Below are 21,891 nucleotides of genomic sequence, written 5' to 3'. Positions count from 1 at the left end.
ATCACATTGTCAGTGTTTGGATAAGGCATACCCAATAGTCCTAGGTTAAGTTTGACGAGACCCACCATATACCGAGTCTTACATGAAATTAAGCCTCGGATACAGAAGGTATCCCGATGCAAAGTTCTACATGGAAACTACAATGACTACTCAGATCGTATCTATATTTGTCTTTCTAGTTTTACTTGGACAAGGGGACATCTGTCGGATCGTATCCATATTTGTCTTCCTAGTTCGACTTGGATCGTATCCATATTTGTCTTCCTAGTTCTACTTGGATAAGGGGACATTTGTGGCTAGGTCTACTTGGATAAGGGGACATCTGTGGGTATAAATACAAAATATCCATATTTGTCTTACTAGTTCTATTTGGATCGTATCCATATTTGTCTTCCTAGTTCTACTTGGACAAGGGGATATTTGTGGCTAGTTCTACTTAACAAGGGGACATCTGTGGGTATAAATACAAACTAAAGGGGATCGCCATATTTGTCTTCCTAATTTTACTTGGACAAGAGGACATCTGTTGGTATAAATACAAAACAGAGGGGACATCTACTAGTTCTACTTGGACAAGGGGACATCTGTGGGTATAAATACAAAATAGAGGGGATCGTATCCATATTTGTCTTCCTAGTTCTACGCATGCAGACAAGAAAACCTACCACCAGGCTACGCTCCTCCTCATGATTGAAAGTAGTTAGTTGTTTATTTATTGGGTTATTGAGCCGCTTTGGACCAGTGGTCCGACCGGTCAGACCAATAAACCAGTGAACCGATGGCCTCACTGGTTCGATTGCTGGTCCGGTCTTAATAACTATGAACCTAGCGCTATGTCTGATCTCGCCGAGTTCATATTCGAGGAGGAAGTCTATCCTGTCATCGACTACATGTGGTGGTTCATGCCGTCATAGGTTATTCCAAATATTATACTTGTGTGATTCTGATGAATAAAAACAACACCGGCTTTAGCCAACAGGAAATAAACTTGTATATGACAAAGCTTAAAGGGTAAGAAAGCTCATTTTAAAAAACAAGGTCCTAACGAGGTCCTCTTAGTTGCTGAAAGATCCCGCCCAGTGCCCCCTTCCTTCCCCTGCCGCCTTCCGACCAAAGAGAGTATACAATTTTGTCTTCAGGACACTCATGCCCGACCGTGAGACTGCCTGTTGAACGCCTGATGGCACCTTGCTCTGACCTGAGCTATGCAACAGTGGGATCCCCCTTGATCTTTGTCGGATGTGCTTGACGGTCCCCCATAATACGCTAACTTGGGGACTTTTTAGTCCATTTTTTCCAAGAGTCTCCGCTAGTTGAATCGCGTCCAGTAGACGACCTCTTCAGCTCATCCCCTTCGTCAGCTCTTATCTTGCCTACAATATATAAGTATATAAAGTAGTTAACTCACTGCACGAACTTTTACTTTCTCAGTTTCTCTTGTGTTGCCTTACTACCCAAAATCGAACTTATACAAAATGGATAAATGGAGTTAATAGGTTAAAATGGAGATTTTTTTTCATCTTATTTTGGTCTAAAATATGAACAAAAAATGTCTTGTCCTCATAATCTTAGGTGTGATTGGTTTGTGGATAAGGTTGGATAGAATATAGCTATCCATATTAGGGATAGGTGATTCTGTTTTTTAATACTTTTAATAGATATAGCCATCTAATTTCTTGTTTGGTTTGATTGATAGGAATGGAATGAATGAAAACAATAACATGTTAATTATTATTAATATAGCCATAATCTATATTAATTAACAATAAAATAGACTGATTATATCTAATTAACATTAGTTTTGATAAGTTAATTACTAATCAATCACAAAATGCATTAATTATTGCTAATCAATTACTAATGATTAAAATTTCCAAAAGATGGATATCCTTGGTCAATTTGGCCGCAACATCTTCGTGGAATATTGTCTCGTCGGACCATCCTATCTACTCTTGCCCACTAACCAAACACACTCAAAAGCTAGATTGTCATCCCCTCAAACCAAACATAATCGATTGCTAGCTCTAAGCCTCTAACCCCATGATTCTAACTTAATTTGGGTACTTATCATATTATCTTGTAGTTCTCTGTAAATTCAAGCATGATTTTAAATTTTGTATGGAACTTGCATGGAGTTTGGATCAAAGGCTTAGCGCTTGAGCCTTATAGTCTAGGTCGAATTCACCTATGGATTTGATGGTATTATAGTTCGTGCCTATATCTATTTCTAAGTAGTATTAGGTTCGGATTTCATGGATTTGTATTTATTTAATGATTTTTATAAGATATATATTTGAGGACACCGAAAAGAACATACATGATACAAATAGAAATGAATGGAGAGTTAACGCGGAGGCTGCCATTCAGATTGCCGCTAGGCTACCGTCATGAGTGGTTAAGAAATGTCACGAGAAATCTGTGTAGTGTGCATTGCCTTCTCTTATTAAGACCACAAACAATGTTTTACTCTCACCGTTTCAGAATGTAAGACTTTCTAGTGTTACCTATATTTATATATATGTTAATGAATCCATATGCATATATATGTCTAGATTCATTAACTTCTATATGAATGTAGATAATGCTAGAAAGTTTTACATTGTGTAACGGAGGAAGTACGTATTAAAGAGATAGATAGATGAAATAAGTATTAAAACTTAACATTTGAAAGGTGGGATATAATTTTCCAATCCATTAGACCAACATGCCTCTTAGGACCTTCGTAATGGAAGCTACTACTATAAGGCTGTGGTCTTCTCCTTATTTTCCTTTTTAAACTGCTTAACAATGCTCTTTTTTTAAAAAAAAAATTTCTATACAAAAGTTGCTTTAAAAATTATATTAATCTATTTTTCAAAAAAATAGTAAATATTTAATTAATCATAAGAAAATACATCGCTCCATTTTACGTGCGCGGGAGGTCCTCTTGAACACACCCTAAGTGACCTCAACATATTACATATACTACGGATGTCCATGCATCCATGTCTCTAATTTTTTTTTAAGTAAATTGTACTATGCACCAAGTGTATCTTAAGAGCGTTCACAATGCAATGAGTTGGCATTTAAGAGCGTTCACAATGCAATGAGTTGGCATTCAGCATGAGCAATCCACGTCCGCAAAACGGGCAGAATCCACGCCACGTTCGTGCTTGGACCCACCAACATGAGGTCCTCGCGTCCAAAGAAGGTCACAAGTTCTTCGGTGATATCGAGGTCACGTGGGGCAGGGAGAGAGCGCCGCAGCCGCACTGTGGAGCGAGTAGCTTCTCCATCGTTGCTCCGCGCGCGCACTCGTCCAGCTCCATGTCTGGCACCAGCCGCCTCGCTCCAAGTCTGGCGATGGCGCCCCACTCCACGTCTGGCGTCGCCGCCCGCTCCACGTCCAACACCGGCCGCCCCACTCCACGTCCGGCGCCCACCTACCTGTGCTTGGACCGCGCCGGGAGAGAAGCGATGAGTGGGACCCACCACGAGTGGCCTGCACTGTGAGACATGTAGCTTATATTGTTCCTTGTCTATGTGGCTGTTGAGGTCCAGCATTTTTCGGTGACGCACCGCTAATGCCCTAAGAAAACATAAGGTAAAGTGGAAGTATATATGCCAATTCTAGTGCAGTGAAACGCGGAATAAATTTTACTTAGTATAAAGCGTAATTTTTCTATTAAAAAAGGGAAAATTGCAAAAATCATCCCATAAGTCACTTGAAGTTTGACATTCCACCCCATAAATTATTTTGTTGCAAATGTCCACCCACCTACTCAAATTTATTGCAAAAACCACCCAGTAAACACATGCCGAATCAACATGTTTTTTTTAATTGTGGGCCATCAATATGGTCTTTACAAAAAAAACTAAATACTTCTAGAGTATTATTGATACATTTTTTGTGAGATTCCACAAATAAAATTATTAACGAGAGCTTAAACATTATCGCGCTGTGTTTCGCTATATGCAAAAAAAAAATCAATCAAATATGGAAAATAAGTCTAATGTAAGCACTTGGACAAGATTGACTTAGCTAAGCATGTAGTAACCCTACATCATCAATAACGAACTGATTCTGTTAAGCACGCACGTATTGGGGTGGTTTTTGCAACAAAACTTAGTAGCGGATGGGTATTTGCAACAAAATGACTTATGGGGTAGAATGTCAAACTTCAAGTGACTTATGGGGTGGTTTTTGCAATTTTCCCTTAAAAAAATTTCTCAAACGGCGCAAACGATGTGGGGGGGCTAATGGGCGATCGATCACTAGTCTATCGCCCAAGCGATTAGATCCGCCCCCTCCCCTATACTCTATACACTCCTCCCTCCTCTCCCCCCTTCCTTCCCCCTTCTTCTCTTCCTAATATAGTACACCATAAAAAAAAATTTAAAAAAAAGTTAGAAAAATTTATGTATAGAAATACTATATATAAAAAATTTGAATTCAAATTCAAATTTGAATCGGGTATGTAAACTTTTGACTTATAAACTTTGGGTTTATAAACTTTAGGTATATAAACTTTAGGTGTATAGAAATACTATATATAGAAAATATTTGAATTCAAATTCAAATTTGAATCGGATATAATTCAAATTTGAATTTGAATCGGGTATGTAAACTTTTGACTTATAAACTTTAGGTCTATAAACTTTAGGTGTATAAACTTTAGATGCATAAAAAATAATATATATAGAAAATATTTGAAATCAAATTCAAATTCGAATAAGATATAATTCAAATTTAAATTTGAATCGGGTATGTAAAATTTTGACTTATAAACTTTGGGTCTATAAACTTTAGGTGTATAAACTTTAGATGTAGAAATACTATATATAACAGAAATTTGAATTCAAATTCAAATTTGAATCGGATATATAAACTTTTGACTTATAAACTTTGGGTCTCTAAATTTGTGCAAACTTTGGGTCTCTAAACTTTATGTGTAAACTTGAGTTGTATAAACTTTAGATGTATAAATTTATTAAAATAGGAAAGTAATGCGGTGCCAAAAAAGAAAACCAGGTGGAGGGAGGGAGGGGGGAGAGGGGGATTGATCGTTACCCCCGCTCCAGGCAATCGATTGCCGATTAGTATTTCCGGCAAACGATGTCGCAATGTGGAACAAGAAATCTGAAACCACGGCCGCAGTAAGCATGGGGCATGGTTTGTTTCCTTAAACGGAGACACGGTCACAACTCACACGGAACGATCAAAACTCAAAAGCGAGCGCGTCATACATATATGATCGGAGACGATCGACCTTTTTTGTGCTTGGTACCCGCACGCCGTGGACCAACTGTTCGAAGAAACGGAAGAGGGAGAAAATAGGAAAGCGCCACCACGCGCACGACGTAACACTGACCCATGGGCCCGAGCATCCGGGTGGGGGGGGGGGGGGCTGTTCTGTTCTCCGCGAGCGCGTTTCGCCCAATCGCTCGTCACGAGCGCCGGTCAAAACTTTCCGAGAAAGGTACGGAGTACAAAGGTCATCGTCAAAAGGGTCAACACGGCGGTCGTTTCACTTTCATCGGCCACCAGGGGTGGAGCCGTATGTATGTGGTGGGCTACTGGGCTACACAGAAAGTGTCGTCGAAGTGCAGGGAAAGTTTGCTTTCTTCCTTCTTTTTCTTTCGTACAAATAGAGGGCCACGGATAGGTGAGGCGGTTGGCTATCGATCAATTTTTTTTTCTTTGTTCCCGCGTGATCACACGACAACACACGGACACATCAAATTGTCAAATCTTAGCAAAATACATATCAATACACGGACGTAAAATTGTATGAGCGCAATGCCCGTTTTGCTTGGAGGGAGTTTTAGGAAGGGATTGGGAGTTTAGAGGGATGAGACTATTAAATGTTTTGTTTGGTTGAGAGAATGAGAATTTTGGTGGGATATGGATGAGAAATTAAGAAAGAAACTTCCTCCTTTTCAATTCTTAGGTAGAGGTGGTAATTGGGAGGGAATTCCTCCTTTACTCTACCTAAACAAATCTCAACCATCCATTTTTCATTAATGACCTAATCTCCAACTAAACTCCCTATCAAATTGCACCTCTCTACCAAGCAAGATATTGGAATTAAAAATCAAATTCTCATCTTAATCTCACCATTAATTTTCTCATGTAAACTCCCAATCCCATTCTCTCGAGTTAATAAACAAACCGAGGTAAGGAAAATAAGCAATTCAAGTGGCGCTAATAAAGGAAGAGATAGTACTCCTTCAGTTTTAAAATATAATGATCTATTATCATATGGGATGTATTTTAATACTTAGATATGTTTTATTCGGTTTTAAATTATTATATTTTGGACATTGATAGTAGGGAGGAGCGTTGGCCGCCATGGATGCTCGGTGATGAAGACAGCCTATATAGACCTACCATGAATACAGTTAATCTTGCGAAACTTTTATATGTAACATTACATTAGAAATAAATTAATACATTATCCCTATACATCTATATATCCTTATATACTCCATCCGTTTTATATTAGTTATTGACTTTTTCTTTAGTCAATACTATCTCCGTCCCGGAATATAAGAAGTTTTAGAGTTGGACATGGTTATTAAGAAAATATGTATAAGTGAATAATGGAGGGTTGTAATTGGTTGGGTAGTGGATGTTGGTGGAAAAAGTGAATGGTGGAGAGTTGTGATTGGTTGGGAAGAGAACGTTGGTGGAGAAGTTATTATATTTTGGGACGAAGGGACTATATTTTGAGTTTGATCAAATTTATAGAAAAATATAGCAATATTTTCAACATAAAATAAACATATCATCAAAATATATTAAATCCTAGTCTTAACGAGACTAATTTAGTGTTATACATGTTACTAATTTTTTTATAAACTTAGTTAAATTGAAAGTTACTTATATAATATGAAATGAGTAGTTCGACCAAAAGCTTGATATGTACTAAGCCACATTATTTATAGAGAAAATCCGAGAAATGTCATGTCATTGACAAGCGTACTATTCCAAAAAATGCTATCGATAAGTGCAAGTTCCATGAAATACTATCGTACAAGCGATTTTGTCATATAAATACCATCGCCGTTAGGATTCCATCAATCCCGCACCGTTAAATACACATCCTATAATATTTAATGGAGGGTTGCTAACGGAACCCTAACGGCGATGGTATTTTTGGGACAAAGTCGCTTGTACGATGGCATTTCATAGAACTCACACTTATCAATGGCATTTCTTGAAATTAGGTGCTTGACAATAACATTTTTTGGATTTTTCCTCTTATTTAAAAAAATAGTAACCTTGATCTCTCATGTTTTGATCTCAAACATCCATTTATCACGTGTATTTATAAACCACTAAGTATAATTATTCCTATAAGTATTTGTGTGTATTTAACCATGTTAGCTATTGGATCTCTCTCATGCTTAGTACATAAATATCTAGGTGCCATGTACAATTTCAATTTCACATCAACTACTGTCGACGGGATATACCCGACAACAATATTTCTATAGTATGTAGGATGTTGATACTGAGGTATATGCGAGATCGTGGTAAAAAATACGAGGGACATTTATTTTTATACTGGTTTAGCTCACAAGATGAATAATAGCCCTAGTTAAATTTATATGAATAGCTCTGGGATGTATCACAACAATTATAATAGGGGAGCAAGCTAGCTAATCTAGCATACCAACTAGTATTCGTCAGTAACTAATCCGATGACTTGGAGTCGATGGCTATACATTGACTTCCTCCTGGCTGGTCTTCGATGTGGCTTGTAGCTATGGCTTATGATTCGATGCCCTTCCATCTCAGGGGCTATATATTTATACGGGTAGGGAATATCTTGTTAAGTGGAACTCGAGGAGTCTTTGTGGGATACAGGCATATAAGACATTGCCTTTCCCGAGTTGGTGTTTGATATCTTGTATTCCCATGCAAGGAGTTTGTTCTTATATGCTATATTCCCATATCCGAATATACCTTTTCGTATAATACTAGTATATATGGTATTCCTAGTGGTCATGAATCCAAGTATAAGAAGTATACCTAATCTGTAACATTGACAACTACTATATATATCTCTTAAAATACTGTCCTTTTAGGCATTATAAATATACAATTTACAAATTGTTTTGTTTGAGTTTTTTAAGTACATATAAATTCCCCACTACGATACATGGAGTATCCACTAGTTTAAGTATAGAATGGATCCCTTAGGCAATACTCAACGCATCATCGTGGACAGTGGTCTCAAGCTTCCATGTTAGAGCCGAGTGCGGGTGGCAATGGGGACCGTGGTCCTGCACTACAACGTGTGTTCTGTAGAGGTTACAATTTCCTCGATGTGCCTTGGCTCGGAGCCACGGTCAGGGCCACATATTGGGGAGGTCTGGATCCCCACGGCGTGCTTGTTCTATATATGGAAAAAAGAGATATGGTGGAGAAGAGGAGAGGAGGGCCTACCAAGCAGGGATTGAGTTTATTGCCTGCGAGCTCGTCCGCACAGACGACGAGTAGATCTACCGCAAGGGAGCTCTTCCGTTCATCAAGTTCCTCTGCATCGCGGGCTCATCCATGCTTGAGCTACTATGTCTGTCAAGCTCATTGTCGTTCCTCGAGATACGGTAGCCGCGGGGCTCATGGCCGGATCCGGTGAACTCTTGGCCAGATCTGACGAACTCAACCAGAGAGAGGAGAGGCGGAGGTTAAATGGGAGAGGTGTGGACGGTTTATACCTATCTACGGTATATTGTAGAATATGGGAAATGTTGGAAGTTGGAACCAAGGTATACGCGTGATCATATCAAGGAGACAAGGAACAAGGGTTTATACTGGTTAGACCCCTCAAGATGACAAGGAACAAGGGTTTATACTGGTTAGACCCCTCAAGATGAGTAATTATCCTACTCCAGTATATATGTATATATGGATGGGAATACAAAGTTCTCGCCACCTCCATCCTCTTGAAGGGGAGAGGCACCGCTGGATAGGGTATCTTTCGTCTTCTATCATTGAGAAATCGCGACAGCGCTTGAGGAGAATGGGGGAGACAGACTGAGAGGCACCGCTGGATGGGGTGGCTTTCGTCTTCTGTCGTTGAGAAATCGCGGCAACGCTAGAGGAGAATGGGGGAGGTGAAGACACTGGATACGGAAGAGCGACAACGGTGCTAGATGAGGAGAGAATGGCGACTGCGTTCGATCAGTGGGGAGGGGATAAGGTGTGGTTATTGTCAGGGTTATGGATAACACATACCTAATAGTAATCGACTAAGCTCGGCAGGGCCCACCACATACCAAGTTTTATATGGAATCATACCTTGTATATAGAAGGATTTCTGGATAAGGAATGACAAGTAGAGTTATATATGGAAACTATAAAGACTACTCGAATCGTATTCATACTTGTATTCCTAACTGTACTTGGACAAGGGGACATCTATGGGTATAAATACCCCTAGGAGGAGAGTGGACTCATATACAAACCAAGACGAAATAGTCAGAATAGACACCAATACACGCCGCTAAACATCGACATCAGAGATCAGCCTAGACAAACCCAATCTAGTGCCTGCGGAGGCCAACAAGAGGGATCTAGCGCCATCTATGATCTCGCCGAGTTCATATTCGAGGAGGAAGACTATCCTGTTGTCGACTACTTGTTGGTGTCCATGCCACCATGTCGACAACTAGATAGGTTATCCCAAATATTGTACTTGTGTGATTTTGATGAATAAGAGCAACACCGGCTTCGACCAACAGGAGTAGTGCTATTACCTGATTCTGATGAATATGGGGCCCGAACCTGTATAAAATCCTTGTCTATGTTTCTTTTAGCTCAATCTCGCATATACCCTAGTATCAACGATCCCTATAACATGCAAATACCGTATTCATGATATAAACATTGACAGTTGTGGAAAGGAAGAGGGAGAGGTTTGGGTGAAAAGTCATATGCGTGTAGTTGACAAGTGGATCCAATATAGTTTAAGGGTGTATATGTACTTCATTTTATTATTATAGGGTTCAAAATATAAAACTCCAATTGATTTGATAATAAAAAAATATCATAAAGGCTAACACGTAAATAATTAGGGATTGAAATATAAAATATACTAAGGAGTGGTCTTCATAAGACCACTAGGCTGTGTTCGGTAGTGTAGGATGGGAAGTAATCCCTCCTGCATGCAAAACGAAGCAATCTATTAGTACATGATTGATTAAGTATTAGATAATTTTTTTAAAAAATAGATCAATATGACTTTTTAAATAAACTTTCGTATATAATTTTTTTTATAAAAAACGTACCGTTTTTTAATAGTTTAAAAAGTGTGCGCGTGGAAAACGAAAGAGGTGAGTTGGAACATGAGGTGCCGAACACAGCCTTAATACTAGCGGGCTTCCTTGTACGTGGCCTTAGGGTCTGTTTAGATCCCACCCCAAAATTTTACACCCTGCCACATCAAATGTTTGAACAACTGTATGAAGTATTAATTATGAGCTAAAAAATAACTAATTGCACAGATTGCGACTACTTTGCGAGGTTAATCTTTTAAGCCTAATTGCTCCATGATTTGATAATGTGATACTACAGTAAATATTTGCTAATGATTGATTAACTAGGCTTAATAAATTCGTCTCGCGGTTTATTGACGAATATTGTAATTAGTTTTTTTGTTTAGTGCCGAACACCCATACGACACTATATATAATATCCGATATGACACACCAAAACTTTACGCCCCTATATCTAAACCAACCCTTAAAAAAAAGAAAGAGTACATGATAAATCCCTTAAAAAAGTATAGGATGAATGAGTAGACCAAAGTCACCAAACACACGTGGACCCGACTACACTATGTAACACATCCTGGCATTTACAACCAGCCCCCTCCCTCTGGGAGATGGTCCCCACACCCCCAGGCCCCCACGCGTCGCGTCCACGGAAACCGTACCCCACAGAAACGAAAACCCCCCTCCGCCCCCCCAACTAGAAGCCCGAAACCGTCGGAGAGTTGGAGGCGGCGTCCCTATCCCATCCGTCGTCCGTCCCCGTACGTCCGCCACCCAGTCGCCTTCCCCCCTCCCTCCGTCTCCACCGCTTCTCCCGCCGCCTCTTCTCCTCCAACCACCAGACGGCGACCACCGCGGCACACACACAGAGACCCCCAGATGCTTCCGCCGACTCCGATCAGCAGCCGCTCGCCACCAGCCCACCACCAGTGAGTGACGCGACGCGACCGGCGGCGGCGGCGATGGGCAGCGTGGACTTCGGCCTCGTCGAGATCCACCCCGGGGAGATCCGGTTCGAATGTACGTGCTCCCCCCCCCCCACCCACCCACCCACCCACACACACACACACACACACACTCTCTCTCTCTCTCCCTCTGCAGCAGACGAGCGGTGTGTTTCGGGGAGGCACTGGCGCTTCCCCCGGTCGAGGTTGCGGGCTCGCGGCCGCGCTTAGCCGATTGATTTAGTATCGCTTTGATTTGGGATCGCGGCGTTCTGATCGTGAGCGAGGCTGCTGATTAGCTGGAGACGTGCGTTGTTTTTTTTTTTCATTTTTGGCTTGGCTTGGGTTTGGGGTTTTTGAGGTGCTCGTGGGTTCAATTTGATTAGAATTACAACAGGGATGAAGTTCGCACTGTTTTTGAGGCGCCTCGTGAGTTTACTTGGGGGACCAATTTGATTAGAATTACAATCGGGATGAATTTTGCTAAGTTTATTATTATTATATCTAAAAACAATTACTATATTGCATTCTCTTTTCCTTTACATTTTTGTGGACAAGACAATAGCTGTAAACTTATAGTTGCGTTACTTCTATACAAGCAAATTTTATTACGCGTTAGCATTTTTGTGGCATGTACTTGCAGTTGGGATTTGGTTACGTTATATTTTCATCATTGAGTCTTTACTTTAGGAACCTGAGCCTTTCTGGCGGTGGTGGTAGTAGTAGTTGTGGTGGACTGGTTGTTGGTAACTAGCGATGAGGTAGCTCCTGCTGCACCCTGAGTGGTTGTCATGTTTGGCACGGGGCATGCAACAGATCTGTTTTCTATGCGGTTGTGCGATTGGTGAATCGGTTGCAATGATGTCTTTGTGAATTCCTTGTTTTTTCACCTTAGGTGAGACTGTTAAAGAGAGTACAAGGACATGCTTTGTTGCTGAATATGCTTGGTCTGTGCCATAAACCGCACAAGGTGGTAAAACAGGTCAACGTGGTTGCGCACATGAGTGATTAGGACTTAGGAGCAACCTTACTTGACCACTTGAGTTTAATCACCACATTTACATAGGCACTGGCTGTTGGGTAGTGGCCTTGTTGAGACCAGTGACAGCCGACTTAAATCTATTTCTAGATTTATGCAAAACATCATGTACTGGTGATAGTGTTATATCGTCTAGATAATTTCTGTAGATGCCTTCTGTTCATGAGAAAAGATGGTGGCGGTGTGTTTGATGGATACAAGTCGCCTTGTATGCATGCCTTTATATTAGATTTGAGGCTTTTGTACTCTTTGTCCAGATTAATCTATTTATTTTTGTGTGCGTATGGTTACTGTGATTTTGGGTGAAGATTGGAACTCAACTGTGCATTATTTCCATTTGGTTTTCCTTTCTCACCAAGGTGATTAGGGGCCTGAGCCCATATCAATAGGAGCAGTCTTGGCTTTTTTATATGAAATTATTTTGAATATAGTTGAGATAAGCTTAACTTGTAATTATAATGATAAAAAGATCCCTCACATTCAGAATGTAGAAACACGTGAACCATTTCTAAGGATTAAAAGGTGTTAGCTACAGCCCAAAATGTATGTTAGACTTCTGTTTGAAGCTAAACTATAACAATGCATGCTCTATGAGGGAATTATTTCACTTCCATAGTCCATATAATGACCTTCATCTTTCTACTGCTCCTATTGTAATCAATTATTTGCTACTCTATAGGGGATGCCATGCATCATTCACCATTTTAGAAAAATCATATTGAGTGGCAAAAGATCTTACCACATATATAGTGGTGAATAATGGTTACAACAAAGAGCATGGGTACCCTAAAATTAGCCATTTTGTCGATTGGCATATGCTCCAGCTCCTCCTTGTTGGTTGCGGTCATTGTCAACTTGTCATATTAAAATTAAAAATAGTCCTCTTATATCTACTGCAGTCATTTACCCTTTGAGAGATTTAAGTGAATGCCAAAATATCTTACCTGCCCAAAGATTTGACTAATAGCACCGATTGTTAAACTAATGGGATTGCAGTGAATATTCTTACCACATGCAACTGTTTGTCTTACAGGACCAAATATGAGCAGAGGACTTCTATATGACCTTATCTATGCTACATTTTTCTAGTTCTTATATAACCATCTGGATGAAATCTTGTACTATCATTTTTGAAGATATATATATATATATATATTTATGTGCTGTGCTTTTTTTCTTTGTTGTCAGTTGAGGTGAAGAAGAAAAGTTCATGTTATGTCTGTCTAGTGAACAAATCAGAGGAATATGTTGCATTCAAGGTTGGTATACAATCTTGAGCTGTATTCAAGTTTTCATGTTCTAGATTTTCATCATGTTGATGATGCTTGAAGCTAATATTAGATGGACATGTGTGGAGCTTTTAAACTTACTTATGATCATCAGTATCTCAATTAATGAATCGATACATGAAGATGGATTTTTTTTTTGTATTTACTTTTGATTAAGCACCATGGTAAAGTGCAAACTCTGATCTTGCTACCAACATTTTGCTAGGTCAAAACAACTTCTCCAAAAAGGTATTGTGTTCGACCAAATGTAGGAGTCATTCTTCCAAGGGCAACATGTGTTTTTACAGGCAAGTATCTTCTACTGTCTGATGGCCACAACAATGATTTGACAAATTTATGATTGATAATGTTGCGCAAGTAGTGTGTTATATTCTTCCAGTTGACACGATGAAACATATTTATGTTACAGCACTCAAAATTCTTCTATGAAGTTAGCATCTATTTCTTTTCAGCACGAAATCTGCTCTCTGCTGATGATAAATTAACTCTTACAGTATTGCTTTATTACTTGGTTTGTTCATCCAATGGACGCCATCTTACTTTTGTGGAAGACATGAATGAGCTCGACGTTTCTGTTATTGTTTTATCTGTTTAATTTGATTTGTTCAATATAGTATATTTTCCTTGCATTTTATGCTTGTTGACTTTATTATTTAACTAAATGTAGTTATTATGCAAGCACAAATGATTGCTCCACCAGATCTGCAAATAAGAGACAAGTTTCTTGTGCAGACCACAGTTGTTCCTTTTGGTACAGCTGACGAAGACATTGCTCCTGCTTTTGTAAGTAATTAAGTATGCAGCAATTTATGTTTTGCTTATGGGATTCTACGTTTTGCATCTTTCACCCAGATCTTAAACCCTCCTGATTCCTCTTTGCAGTTTTCCAAAGAAGTGGGAAGATATATCGAGGAGAATAAGCTGAGAGTTGTTCTTGTCAGTGCGACTCAACTTGAAGAACAGCAACTCATTGCAGGAGTTCCCAGTGCTAAGACTGGTGTTGAGGTTCGTGTGGCAAAAGAGACACTGAATATTGAGAGTGAAGCATCTAATGTCATGAACGAAGTTCATCATTCCTTGAAAACAAACTTCCCCCCTCTGAGAGAAAATCCAGCTACTTTGAACGAAATGCCCTTCCCTGTAAAACAAACAACTATTCTGGCCCCATCAAAAGAAGTTCCAGCTATTTCAGCAGAAAGTGCTCACCATTGGAAAGAAACCCCTGCTGAAAGCTTGTTTTCAAGTAATGCAGTTCATCATTCGCTGAAAACAAGTTTCCCCCCTCTCAGAGAAAATCCAGCTACTTTGAATGAAATGCCCTTCCCTGTAAAACAAACAACTATTCTGCCCCCATCAGAAGAAGTTCCAGCTATTTCAGCAGAAAGTGGTCACCATTGGAAAGAAACCCCTGCTGAAAGCTTGTTTGCAACGAATGCACTTCCTCATTCCCTGAAAACAAGCTGTCTTCTCAGAGAAAATCCAGCTATTTTGAATGAAATTCCCTTCCCTGTAAGACAAACAACTATTTTGCCCCCATTAAAAGAAGTTCCAGTTATTTCAGCAGAAAGTGCTCACCATTGGAAAGAAACCCTTAATGTTTCTCTAGAATCTCATTTTTCATCAACAGAAACAAATGTTGTCTCGAGTGAGTGCCCTGAAACATTGGAAAATACTTCTCCTTCAAAAGAATTTGCCATCTTAAGAGATACACTTGTCAATGCAGAGAATCTTCACTATGTAAGTTGCCTATTCTAAAGTATTTTGCATGTTCTGCTGCCTCTGTTTTAGCTTCGTAGACCATTTTGTTTATTTGTGACATTAGCATATTACTGTTGGAATTCAAAAACCCATTTGTTCTTATGTTATTATCAAGTATAATTTGCTAGCACTTACAGGATACTTCCCTCCAAACCGTGCATTTTATCTTTATATTGGTTGGAAATAGTGAATATGGTCACTTTGTTTGCATGCAATGGTTTTGATTTGTTTACTGCACAGTCCACTAGCTAAGTGGCTATCTCTGTTCATTACCCGTACCAGGTAACTGATGATGTTCAGAATCTAATGACAAAACTCAGTAACCTAGAAGCAAAACTAGAAGAGGTAATGATTTTTTAACACGACACATTTGAGTTATGTTGAGGAATTAATGAGATAATTCTGAAGACATTTTCTTGATCTTTACATTATTGTATTGTTTCTTTTTTATGTGTAGGCTGAAAGTGTGATAGTTAAACTGAGGGAGGACACCAGAACTACCATTAGGGAGCGGGATAAGCTAAAGCACGAAATGGTGAGATTTAAACCACAGTACCGCATCATTATTAACACCTATGCTCCGTTGTTGACAAAATAACTGAAGTCTCAGAAGGATTCTAATTTCTTCATATTCATCTTTTGATTTTCTGCAAGAGATTTTATTTTTATTCTGTCCATTTGGTCCATGTCATATCCACCTGGAGCAACACAATGCCAAATAGGTCCTAGTATACCAAGTGAAAACAATGTCATATTCTCCTTATGTTGAGAATGCACCGTAAGATCGCACATGTTAACGTATCATCATGTTCTGTAACCGATCTGTTTCTCTGGATCAGGTCGTCTTGACAAGGAAGGGCGCTTCACGGAGCCAGGCTGGTTTCCCTTTGCTGTTTGTGGTCTACATGGCGATCCTTGGCGCGTCACTCGGTTACCTGTTGCACCTATGATTCTGATTGATTGGTGCAGCTGGAGACGAAGTAACAGTATCACAGGGAGTACGTGCTGAGCTTTCTCACAGCAGCTGGAGTAGGAAAAGAAAAGAAATCAGAGGCAGGTAGCCTCCTCTTGGTACTGAATCAGGGATGAACTCTTGTCACGTGACGATCGTCACAACAATTAGTTCAGGCGTCCACTTACTAGGTGATTAACCAATTAAACGGAGTACATAAAACAGCATGATTTTTTATTTACGCTGTACATAACCTCTTTATATAAGTTTCCTGCCCGTGGACCGTGGTCGCTAGAGATAATCCAGGATGTTGTTCAGAGTTAAAACCTTTGTCACTACTACTAGTTGCCACGGAAACTAGTTTGATGCTGTTGACTTTTTTTTCCAACGTTTAACCATTCATCTTATTTAAAAAAATAATGTAATTATTATTTATTTTATTATGACTTGATTCGTTATCAAATGTTCTTTAAGCATGACATAAATATTTTCATATTTGCAAAAGAAAATTAAATAAAATGAATGGTCAAATGTTAGTTAAAAAGTTAACGGCGTCATATATTAAAATAGTATTTCTCTTAACCTGTTCTCCAATTGCCTGGCCTCCTGCCGGCCAATGGCGTCTAATCAAACTGAAATCCGGCGGGCGGCCGGCCGCCGGCGATCACGCTGGGGGGCGGTGTTTCTGAAGCAGGAAAACGATAAGAGCCCAAGAGCAAACGAGCTTATGAGTTAATTAAACATTAGGGCCGAAATTAACTAAAACTTGTATCATGATGATGATTTCCTAAGACTAAATTAAGGCCCTATTAACTCCAAAAAAACTGACGGAGTGGAAGCCTCGCTTCATGATTTTCTAAGGGGGAATAGTAAAGGACGGTATGAGTATCGATCGACGTCTCAGAAGTATCATCCTGTCCAAATGAGCTATCATCATGTAGCATGCTTCTTTTCTAAAACTAAATCAGGGCCTTAATTAACTCCAAACCTGATAGAGTGGCAGCCACACAATCTGGTTGGGGTGATTACTCTATTTGGTTGAGGGGGGGGGGGGGGGGTTGAATTACTCTATTCATGGCTTTTCCAAGCTTGTCGTGCCCGTATGTTCGCGTCCATCGTTGACTTTTTCAACGCCATGCACGCACGTCGCCACGTAGGCACGCGCCTAAGCCGCAACCCCTGCAAGTATAAAAGCGCGCCTACCGCCTCCTCCTCTCGTTGCCTCCGAACCCTTCAAGCTCCGCCGATTCCTCTCCTCCTCCTCCGCCTCCTCCTCCGGCGTCGTCGGCGTCAGCAGCGGCGCCGGCCATGGGTTGCGGTGGCTCCAAGGAGGACGTGGCCACCGGCAACACCACCGCCCCCGCCGCCGCCGGCAGCAGCAAGCTCTTCCGGAGGAAGTCCTCCGTCTCCGCCAGCCACCGCTCCTCCTCCTCGTCGTCTTCCAATGGATGCACCTCCGTCTCCGTCAAGGACGTCGCGACGAAGAAGGAGGAGGAGACCGAGGCCGACGCCGTCGAGGTGACGTCGGCCGAGGAGGCGGCGGCGGCGGCGGTGGTGGTCAAGAAGGACGTCACCATCGCCGCTGCCACGCTCGCGGTGACCGAGGCGATGGCGACGGCGGCGGAGCCGAAGGAGGAGGAGGAGGAGGAGGAGGAGCTGCCCGAGTCCACCATGGCCGACGAGGCGCCGGCGGCGGTGGTGGAGGCGGCGCCGGCCAAGGCCGACGAGACAAAGGAGGTCGCTGTTGTCAAGGAGGATCAGGAGAAGGCTGAGGAGGAGACCAAAGCCGAGGAGGAGGAGACGCCGTCGTCTCCAGCTCCGGCAACTGACCTTGGTAATTGCTTGTTGCGTTTTGTATTTTAAGTTGTTTTGATATTTTTTTATTAATTAGTCAAACTTTTAAAAGTACAATAAAATTAGTAGAAAATATACCTATATTTTTCAAGATAAAATAAACATATTTTTTCAGTGTACATTAAATTAATTAGGTGTTTTAGATGTTTCTAAATTTTTTTATAAACTAGAACACATTATTTTAATCTTATTACTATTATATGGTTTAATTCTGTGAGAATTCGCTTGGATATATATATTCTTTTTTAGAAAATTATGAGCTGTAATTAGGAATCCGATCGTCTCAAGTTAGTATGCGAGTTTTTCTAAGAAATTTTTTATACGACTCCTTCTAAATTTTCAAAAGCGAATGAACTTAAAAATTAAAAATTAACTCAAATATGAATATATATTTCCAAAAGCAAACAAACTTAAAAACTGACTCATACACAGATGACGTACCAAAGTATCGGTATATCTAATTTTTTTAAAAAAGCTAATAAATACTTAATTAATCACATGCTAATGTATGTTCCGACAAAACCAAATGAACACAGCCTTAATCCAAATTACATACGGACACACTAAGTTGTTATCTTCCTGTCAAACCACACTGGACACAAGCACACGGCTGGGTTTGGGAACAACACGGCATTGGGCACGTCATGCGCGGGCACGTGCTTGATCCGAGTGACGCGCAGGCGGACTTGACATACGAGATGGCGAGATGCACCAACGAAAAAGTTTGAGAGCAGATTTCGTTTTTAATGTTTTCGGAAAGAAAGACACACGACACGGGCAATTGAAATTGGAGTAGGAGCGACGTACGAAATTTTGTTCGGCAAAAACATCTTAAACTTTTATAATAGTAGAGACTTGGTCAAGTTTTACAAGTAAAAAAAAATAAAATAACTTATAATATGGTCAACTACAATGAAAAATCATGTGGAATAAAAACGCAAATATCAAATAATAATAAAAATGGGTGAGAGACTTCAAACTCGTTTAGGTCTAGCCCATCATCTTATGGAGCTAGCCGAGAGACCTATAAGGTGTTTTAAACAAATCATGCAAATTCTAGTATAATTAATTTCAGCCAGAAATGGAGAGAGTTCGCTCTAATTATTCGTGCCACATTTTGCAGGGGAATCGAAAGAGCAGAACACCATGGAGGCCAAACCTGCCGTCAACGACAACGGCGAGCACAAGGTAGAGGAGGTGGCCACCACCGTCGTCTCAGAGTCATCGTCGCCGTCGCCGTCGCCGTCGGAGGCAGAGAAGAAGGAGACCGCCGCCGAGAAAACCAACGACGTGGCTGTCCCGGAGTCTTCCTCGCCGTCGGAGGCGGAGGAGAAGAAGGACGCCGCCGCCGACGAGAAAACCGCCGCCGCCGTGGCAGCGGCAGCCGCAAGCGAATCATCATCACCGGCGAACTAAACGGAGGCGAGACCGATCGATCGAAGAGACGACGTGTAAACCATATCCCATCCATCATATCCATGTACCTGGAATTAATCCGGGAGATCCATGGATTTATAATCAATCAATCGACGTGCTCCTCACTCATCTTTGGTTGAAGCAAATATACGTATGCATATATGCTACTCCGGCGACATCGCCGGAGCTCGATCCCGAGATCCGCCGTTCGTCCATGCCATGCACGCCGGCCGGCGATCTGCTCTAACACTGGGCTGACTGCGTGTAGTTAGGTTCTAAGCTGGTCCAAAAGGAATAAGTTCACTCTAGGTCTCTCAATTTGTCGTCCAGTTTGATTTTCGTCCTTAATTCGGAAAACCGGATATGACGCATCCCTAACTTATAAAACCATACAAACAAGGTCCCTCGATAGTATTGACCATAGTTTTAGCCTATGTGGCTCATTTGACTAGGTCTTCGTCCCACGTGGCATTGACATGACACTTACGTGGTAACTTGATTACGAAAAATAATAACACACGTGGGACCTACATTTCAGTTACACACAAAAAATAAAAAAAATGGTGAGCCCCATATGCCATCTCCCTACTCCCTCTTCTTCTCTCTATATGTGGTCGGAGTAGCATCATCGATGTCAACCGACGCAGCCACTACTAGGTCTGTCGCCTTGGCGAGGACGAGCGAGAGCTTCCCGCCACCAGAGTACGCCATGTGTGGCCCACTAGATCCTGATCCATGCTCCTGAGGCTTGACGGAGGTGGATCCACGCTTTTGAGGCCATGTCATTGCGGTCACCATCACTGTTGTTGAGCACTACAAGCCTCCAGTTGAGGTCCCAATGCCTTCGAGCTTGCTGGCTTCGGATCTGCCATCCCAAGGCCCACCAACCGCGGGCATGGTCGATGGTGGCTCGCAGCGGGCATGAGTAGAGGCGAAAGGCCGTGCGTGGTGTTGTAGCATGCTAGGGAGTGGGAGGAGATGAGGGAGGAGAAGGGGCAAGGGAGAGAAGTGAGGAGGCGGAGAGAGGGAGGTGAAGGGATAAGGGCGCGGGCGCGCGGCTTGTGTCTAGGAGCGGTCGATCCGACTTCTAATTTTAAAGGGGCTTTTGGTTTACACAAACGGCACCCTCTATGAAAAAATGATTTTCGCAGGCCTCTATATTTTCTATTTCAGTCCTTGTATTGTTTTTTTTCCAATTTATATGGTAGTCTAAAACTTTACACTAAACATCCCAAAAACCTGATATAAATTCACTACTTCATAAATTCCTTCAGTTTCATTTCTTCCACCACCAGCCTCTCTTCCCCCCCTTCCACCACCGCCACAAGCCTATCCCTTTTTGTTTTTGATTGAAGTACTGTAGCGGAGGCCCCCACAGTTTTTTTTAAAAAAATATCAAAACAAAGAATATTTACAAAGAAACAATCCAGTCTTTAAGAATCTCTCTTTTTACGGATTATGTCTAAATAAAAGCAAGAGTAATTCATTCTTATCAAGATGTCCCCAATAATATACAGAAGGCCTTTGAGCTTGTAAACTAAAACCATTTCTCTGCTTCCAAATGTGTCAAGCAACATATAAAACTTTCTCCACAAAATGAGATGAAGTATATGAAGCTTTTGCTGCTTGAAGCATATCTCACAAATTGGAATTCAGGCCCTAGACTATACCAACTTGAAGCCAACATTCAAAGTTTCTCTTATACTCCTGTCACATAGGACACAAATTAATTCACTTCTTCTTGGGGCACATTCAAAGTCCCAAGGCTATTCCCTTCCACGACCGCCACTACCTCTCCCCTCCCAGTGAGGAGGACAAGCGTACGCGAACGAACTTGGCCATGCGAAGGTCGTCCTCATCTAGACCTTCTCCATCCCATTTTTGTTGCAGCCGCCACCTCCATTTATCTCTTCACCGGCGAAAAAGACGACCATCACCTTCCTTGTGGTGGTGCAACTGACTAACAAGCACCTTGGCGGCATGTGTGTGACAGGGTTGCGGGTTAGGTATACCCTTTACCCTTCGATATACGTCACATATCGGTATGGCATGCCCACGCGCATACGGATACTCTCTGCATACACTAAGGAAATCCTTCACGGAGTCTACGGACGAAAAGAGTCCTACTCGGACAAGACTGGGTCGTCAATGTATCGTGTAGGGTCTGATGTCTCCGAGTTCTACTTGGAAACCGCCTGACCTGCGATATAAAAGGGACCTCCCGGGGAGGACCTAGGACATCGAATCTCAAAGCCAACACAACCCCCACAGCCTACGAAGTCGGAGCCTGCAGGAGCCAAATCGCCGGGGATCTAGTCGAACCAACTCGACTACGATCTCGCCGGATCCATCGAGTTCCATTGTTCCCTTTGTAAC

The 21,891-nt window shown here is 41.3% G+C and overlaps 2 protein-coding genes across 3 annotated transcripts; both read left to right on the top strand.

Moving 5' to 3' along the window:
- Nucleotides 1–10,970: 10,970 nt before the first annotated feature.
- LOC4338598 (vesicle-associated protein 2-2) lies at nt 10,971–16,571 on the top strand. Of its 2 annotated transcripts, none has more exons than XM_015785291.3 (8): nt 10,971–11,283; nt 13,435–13,505; nt 13,741–13,822; nt 14,203–14,318; nt 14,418–15,272; nt 15,576–15,638; nt 15,751–15,828; nt 16,133–16,571. In XM_015785291.3, exons 1-8 carry the CDS (start codon nt 11,226–11,228, stop codon nt 16,241–16,243), a joined length of 1,434 nt encoding a protein of 477 aa, XP_015640777.1. In that variant the 5' UTR covers nt 10,971–11,225; the 3' UTR covers nt 16,244–16,571. The 2 variants fall into 2 exon arrangements, with proteins under 2 accessions (XP_015640777.1, XP_025881482.1); XM_026025697.2 differs by lacking the exon at nt 10,971–11,283 and adding an exon at nt 11,339–11,514.
- A 741-nt stretch (nt 16,572–17,312) lies between these two features.
- LOC4338597 (uncharacterized) lies at nt 17,313–19,644 on the top strand. The gene is made up of 2 exons (XM_015782863.3): nt 17,313–18,079; nt 19,223–19,644. The coding sequence occupies exons 1-2, from the start codon at nt 17,554–17,556 to the stop codon at nt 19,513–19,515; spliced, it is 819 nt and encodes a 272-aa protein (XP_015638349.1). The 5' UTR covers nt 17,313–17,553; the 3' UTR covers nt 19,516–19,644.
- Nucleotides 19,645–21,891: the final 2,247 nt, after the last annotated feature.

The sequence above is a fragment of the Oryza sativa genome, chromosome 5 (genome assembly GCF_034140825.1).
Source record: "Oryza sativa Japonica Group chromosome 5, ASM3414082v1".
In the NCBI taxonomy this organism is placed as follows: domain Eukaryota; kingdom Viridiplantae; phylum Streptophyta; class Magnoliopsida; order Poales; family Poaceae; genus Oryza; species Oryza sativa.
Note: the sequence above shows the minus strand (reverse complement) of the source record. Positions and strands in the feature narration are given on the sequence as shown.

What these genes read in the sequence shown, in the direction of transcription:
- LOC4338598 (XM_015785291.3), top strand. Translation starts at nt 11,226, where the DNA reads ATGGGCAGCGTGGACTTCGGCCTCGTCGAGATCCACCCCGGGGAGATC. An exon ending in AGGAATATGTTGCATTCAAG is followed by an intron (nt 13,506 to 13,740) that starts GTTGGTATACAA and finishes ACATTTTGCTAG; the next exon opens with GTCAAAACAACTTCTCCAAA. An exon ending in TAGAAGCAAAACTAGAAGAG is followed by an intron (nt 15,639 to 15,750) that starts GTAATGATTTTT and finishes TTTTATGTGTAG; the next exon opens with GCTGAAAGTGTGATAGTTAA.
- LOC4338597 (XM_015782863.3), top strand. Translation starts at nt 17,554, where the DNA reads ATGGGTTGCGGTGGCTCCAAGGAGGACGTGGCCACCGGCAACACCACC. An exon ending in AGCTCCGGCAACTGACCTTG is followed by an intron (nt 18,080 to 19,222) that starts GTAATTGCTTGT and finishes CACATTTTGCAG; the next exon opens with GGGAATCGAAAGAGCAGAAC.